This window comes from Lipophrys pholis (genome assembly GCF_963383615.2).
Source record: "Lipophrys pholis genome assembly, chromosome: 12".
NCBI lineage: Eukaryota > Metazoa > Chordata > Actinopteri > Blenniiformes > Blenniidae > Lipophrys > Lipophrys pholis.
The window spans coordinates 5,939,030-5,945,029 of record NC_137641.1 but is presented as its reverse complement, the minus strand read 5'-3'; the positions used below and the strand labels follow the sequence as shown (position 1 = coordinate 5,945,029).

Sequence of the window (6,000 nt, the reverse complement as noted above, 5' to 3'; positions counted from 1 at the left end):
AGTTAGTGCATTTTCAAAAAGTTATGTTTTCCCACAGTTCCATGGAGACAGAGTGGGAGCATTTTCGAAAAGTTGCGTCTCCCCCCATTTGCATGGCAGTCTGTGCATTTTCAAGAAGTCCCCCCACCACCAGGGCTCGAACCCTTCCCACCCCTGTTTTCACAGACACAGAGTGGGAGCGTTTTCAAAATTTTTCATGTTCCCCTGTTTCCATGGACACAAAGTTGGAACATTTTTGAAAAGTTGTGTTTTCCATTGGAGATGGATTCGGAGTGTTTTTTTGAAGAGTTGCGTTCTCCCCTCGTTTCCACGGAGATTGAATCAGTGCAATTTTGAAAAGTAGCATTTTTCCCCATTTACAAAAAGTTGCATTTCCTTCGTTTCCATGGAGACAGAGCGCTTTGAAAAAGTTATGTTTTTCCCCATTTACACCGAGATGGAGTATTTTCAAAAAGTTGCATTTCCATCATTTGCACGGAGTCGGAGTGTTTGTGAAAAGTTCCACCTTTGGAGCTGTTTTTCAAAAAGCTGCGTTTTCAGTGGACTCCCAAAATGCAAAAAAAAAAGTTTCCCGCTTTCACTTGAAAACATTGCCATGTAAATGGGGCCTGAGGGTGCGCCGGTTTTTATACTGTACGTACAAAAACCTTTGGTAGATCGATCAGACCAAACTGGAGCTTCCGGTGGGAAGCAGGTCAGAGGTCAGAGGTCAGAGGTCAGAGGTCAGAGGTCGACCCTTGGCCTGAAACGTCTACGGACTCACTCATGGAAAAGTCATTCACCTTTAATACCAAACTTGGAGTTTCTTCCATATTTCAGAATGATGACCATAAGAACGCAGCCGGTCAGAGCAACTCCAGCGATTCCCACAACTACATAAACCTGGGAAGGATAAAAAGAGAGAGCCTGAAACATAAGAGACACAGAGACTGCGTTGTAAAAAAACCACAACTGGATCCCTTTCAAAACAATCTCAACGTGTTCGGCCGGCGACGCCAACCAGCTCTGGGGCTTTAAAAGTCAAAATGTCAACGGATTAGAATCGCTTACCGCCTCGCCGTCATCCAGCGGAGGAGGTGACGTGTCTGAAACGAAACACAAAGTCAATTCAGAGTTTGGGATGTTTAGGAATGCTGGCTCTCAGGTGTTTGGGTTCATGATCAGATACGTACCGGGATCTGGACGCACGGCAGCGTTCACGGGAAGAAACAAGGGACACATCATGACACTTCAGAGAACAAAATGATGAAACTCCCAACAAATAGATGGACGAACAAATTCTATTACAGGCAATCTGGTGAAAAGACGACTAGAACTACACTTGGTAGAGCGCAGACCTTCGCCAACGTGGAATCGAGTTAGCCTCGCTAGCATGATAGCCGTTAGCTCATATCATTGTTAACTAGGTAGGTCAGAGGCCTGAACTACGAACCTAGATTAACATATCCAGGATATCTCTGTTATCTGGATTAACATATCCAGGATATCTGTGTGACCTGGATTAACATCCCAGGATATCTCTGTTACCTAGATTAACAGATCCAGGATATCTCTGTTATCTGGATTAACATATCCAGGATATCTCTGTTACCTAGATTAACATATCCAGGATATCTATGTTACCTGGATTAACTAACCCAGACATTCTGGATCCTGATTAGCATTAACAAGAAGCAGATTATCAATTTACTAGTTCAATCAGAGTTTCCCTTCGGGATCAAGGCGTTCACATGAAAGGGGCGGAGCCTGCAGCATGTGACCAATCACAGAGGGAGAAACCCTGCAGGGCAGCTGACTTTACCTTAGAGGAGCAGTTATTCTCTGAGATTATGAAGAATTCAAACACATCCAGCAGCTAAAAGCAACACTGCTGCTGCAGCCAAAGCCAGAACATTCCTGACTTGTTAATGCTGACACTTCCACTTTATTCCAGCAGAAAGGTTCCAGGCAGAGCTTCCTCACTGCTCTTCTTTTACTTTACATTTTACATCCACTTGTTCTGAGGCTGGGTTTCCTCCGTGTGAGTGTGTTTCCTGTTGGAATATTAATTCATCACCGAGACGACAGGAGTAGTTCTGCTTCCATAAATTCATGGTTCTGTAGTTTAGTCTGCGTGAGCATTATTATTAAGCTAATGAGAAAACCAGAGTTAGACCTGAAGTTACCTCCATAAGAGAAAACCAGAGTTAATCCTGAAGTTACCTGGATAAGAGAAAACCAGAGTTAATCCTGAAGTTACCTCCATAAGAGGAAACCAGAGTGAATCCTGAAGTTACCTCCATAAGAGAAAACCAGAGTTAATCCTTAAGTTACCTCCGAAAGTTAAAACCAGAGTTAATCCTGAAGTTACCTCCGTAAGAGAAAACCAGAGTTAGACCTGAAGTTCCCCTGGCTAGCTCAGTTGGTAGAGCATGAGACTCTCAATCTCAAGGTAGAGGGTTCATGTCCCACACCGGGCGCCACTTTCATGTGGGCTCACCACCTGCAGGAAGGTTCTTAATGGGTGCTATGTGATCTGGGTGACGGTGCTCAGACTGCCACCGCCACCACCCGGGAACGGATAAGAGGGAGGAGATGGATGGATGGATGGATGGATGGATGGATGGATGGAGGGATGGATCCTGAAGTTACCTCTACAGTATAAGAGAAAACCAGAGTTAATCCTGAAGTTAACTACATAAGAGAAAACCAGAGTTAATCCTGAAGTTACCTGGATAAGAGAAAACCAGAGTTAATCCTGAAGTTACTTGGATAACAGAAAACCAGAGTTAATACTGAAGTTACACCCCTAAGAGAAAACCAGAGATAATCCTGAAGTTACCTCTATAAGAGAAAACCAGAGTTAATCCTGAAGTTACCTAGATAAGAGAAAACCAGAGATAATCATGAAGTTACACCCCTAAGAGAAAACCAGAGATAATCATGAAGTTACACCCCTAAGAGAAAACCAGAGATAATCCTGAAGTTACACCCCTAAGAGAAAACCAGAGATAATCCTGAAGTTACCTCTATGAGAGAAAACCAGAGTTAATCCTGAAGTTACCTACATAAGAGAAAACCAGAGGTAATCCTGAAGTTACCTAGATAAGAGAAAATCCAGTGTCGTAGTACAGGCCTCTGGTAGCTACGTCACTGTGAAACACTGAGCAGGGAGCGTCTCCATGGCAACAGACGCTGATCTCCTTTGATCTCCTCTATGAGGTACCTCTCTCATTTGTTTCACAGTTTTTGGGATTTATTCAGAACTGGTTCGCCGATAACCTTCCAAAATCTAATGGATTGGTCCTCGGTTATCGACAAATCATCCCTGAAGATTTTATGGAATTTATGGAAAGTAGTTTTTGTGAAACACAGACAAAAACATAACCACCGTTGGCGAAGGTAACAAATACAGGTAGGAGAACGCATTGATTTTAAAAGCCTGTAATAGTTGCTTTATCAAACCAGTTCCTCTAATAGAAATGACATTACATTCCTTTATTTTGTGATATAAATAAAACTGGATCATTACTTACAGAATGGGTCCTCTGTGAAGAAAAACGAACAAGAAAAAGAGAGAAAATTTATATTAGAAATTCATGAAAAAACACTTTTTACAATTTGAAAGGAAATCCAGCTAAAAAGAAATAAGTTGCAGAAAGCTCTATTAATTATGTTACTTAAATTCTTATATTTTAAGTGTAAAAGAGACTAAAGATAATAGAATAAGGTTTAGGTCAAACTCAGGAGAATAAAGACTGTTTTATGCTTGACGCACGGGCGTGACATGTGGAACTTAGGAATCAGCATGAGAGAACATGTGTGCCATTTATACTACATGCAGCTCCCACTCCCAAACTGCAGGGGGCAGAAGTAGACCTCTTCTCTTCGACCCCAGCAGGTGATCCTGCATTGGAGAGCGGAGCGTTCAACTTTTGTTTGGAATTGTCTGTTGAAGTCTGACACTGAAGCAAATCAGCTTTTATGAGTCAGATCTTGTGTTTTCAGTGTGGATGTGCAGCTTTTTGTGTCTTTAAAACCAAGTCTTCCGTCCTCCTCTTCAGCTCCGCCTTTTTTCCGCACGTCCGTCTAGTCAGAAAAATTTGGAGAGCACACGGAGCGGTGACGTCCTCATGAACAGGGCCGTGCGGAGGGGCGTGGCTATTGGAATGACCTCACTTGTCTGCACGGAGGGGCGTGGCTACTGGAACGACCTCACTTGTCTGCACGGAGGGGCGTGGCTACTGGAATGACCTCACTTGTCTGCACGGAGGGGCGTGGCTATTGGAATGACCTCACTTGTCTGCATGGAGGGGCGTGGCTACTGGAATGACCTCACTTGTCTGCACAGAGGGGCGTGGCTATTGGAATGACCTCACTTGTCTGCATGGAGGGGCGTGGCTACTGGAATGACCTCACTTGTCTGCACGGAGGGGCGTGGCAACTGGAATGACCTCACCTGTCTGCACGGAGGGGCGTGGCTACTGGAATGACCTCACTTGTCTGCACGGAGGGGCGTGGCTACTGGAATGACCTCACTTGTCTGCACGGAGGGGCGTGGCTACTGGAATGACCTCACTTGTCTGCACAGAGGGGCGTGGCTATTGGAATGACCTCACTTGTCTGCACAGAGGGGCGTGGCTACTGGAATGACCTCACTTGTCTGCACGGACCCGTGCAGAGCTCGCATAACAGCACAAGACATAAAACAGCCTTCACAGTTACAAGACTGTTGAAGACCTCGTTTACAATTTGTTCAATGTTTCAAGTGAAAATGCATCACTTTTGTGTTTTCGTTTCAGAAAGGTTTAGCATTTACATGTTAGTTTTCATTTTGGGCCACCAGTTGGCGCTGTTGTTTTTGTAATGAAAGCATACACACATGGAGCAGAGAACATTACACTCTGAACATTAACAGTGGGAGAACATGGATATTCATGTAGACAGACAAACAAGTTGGAAGTTCAGAAGAAAGGTTTACCACATGCGCAGCAGCAGCGTTTTCGAAAAGCTGTGTTTTCTCCCATTTCCACGGAGACGGAGGGTTTTCAAAAGATTGCATTATCAGTGGCTCTGAGCACCATTGTTGTATAAACAGACAGCCAAAATGCCACAAACGTTTTGTGTTTTCACTGAACACGGTCTACATATAAAGACTTGCCAGAAATGTGAAAATAAAAAAATGGCAAAACTTCTTAGTATCTAAAACTCCTGAAAGCTTCTAACAATACCGATAATTATCTCACGGTGTCACGAAGACCCCGTCCACACAAGCCAAAACAAATTTTTTCTCCCTGTCATTCTTAAAAAGGTTTTTCGTCCACGACACCATGAAAACTCCTCAACGCGATGTAGTACACCTGCCAGTCCTATAGGTGGCGCTGTGACGCTGCCACAGGAATACAGCAGAAACAGAGAAGAAGACACGGAGCATGAAAAAACATAGAAAAGAACAAATCCAGCATGTCCGTCAAAGCGACGAACATCAGCAGCTACTGCAGCTCCACCTGGAGCAGGTATTCCACCATTTTGTTGTTGTTAATGACGTCACGGAGAAGGAGGCGGGGTTATAGGTCGAGAGGCGGGGCCATGACATCATGGTTCTCAGCTAATGTGCGTCTTGTCCGTCCACACGTCAAAGCCGAGGCGGCGTTTTCTAATTCCTCCTCTCTGAAACAAGTTTTCAGGCTCATAAAATGCTGCACTGTGTGGATGATTGGACAAAAACGATGGTTACATGAAATGGCATTGTTGTGTGGGCGGGGCCAAACTCTAGGTAGAACAGGATTCACCCAAATCTTATTAGGTAGCCCTGTTTACTTACATTTTTACGTAATGTTACATAATGTTTTACGCATGAGCGAAAGAACTTACTTAGAATTTACTATGGCTGTGACGTGCATGCGCAGTAGGAGTGTTTTCTGTCATATTCACAAAAACTGTTTTAACTCGTTTCCATGGAGACTTGGTTGGATCGTTTTTTGTGTGTGTTTTTTTCCAAAAAGGTTGCACCACATGAAC

General features: G+C 44.0%; 1 protein-coding gene across 1 annotated transcript in view; it reads right to left on the bottom strand.

The window, feature by feature from the left end:
* The window catches only part of ntrk2b (neurotrophic tyrosine kinase, receptor, type 2b), a gene marked incomplete at both ends in the record, with an annotated part of 31,977 nt that overhangs the window by 11,541 nt on the left and 14,436 nt on the right, over positions 1-6,000 (bottom strand). Inside the window, 2 exons of the mRNA XM_080476691.1 lie at positions 783-906; positions 1,051-1,085. Of these exons, the coding sequence (XP_080332817.1) occupies positions 783-906; positions 1,051-1,085 (159 nt within the window). The remainder of the gene's footprint in view (positions 1-782; positions 907-1,050; positions 1,086-6,000) is intronic.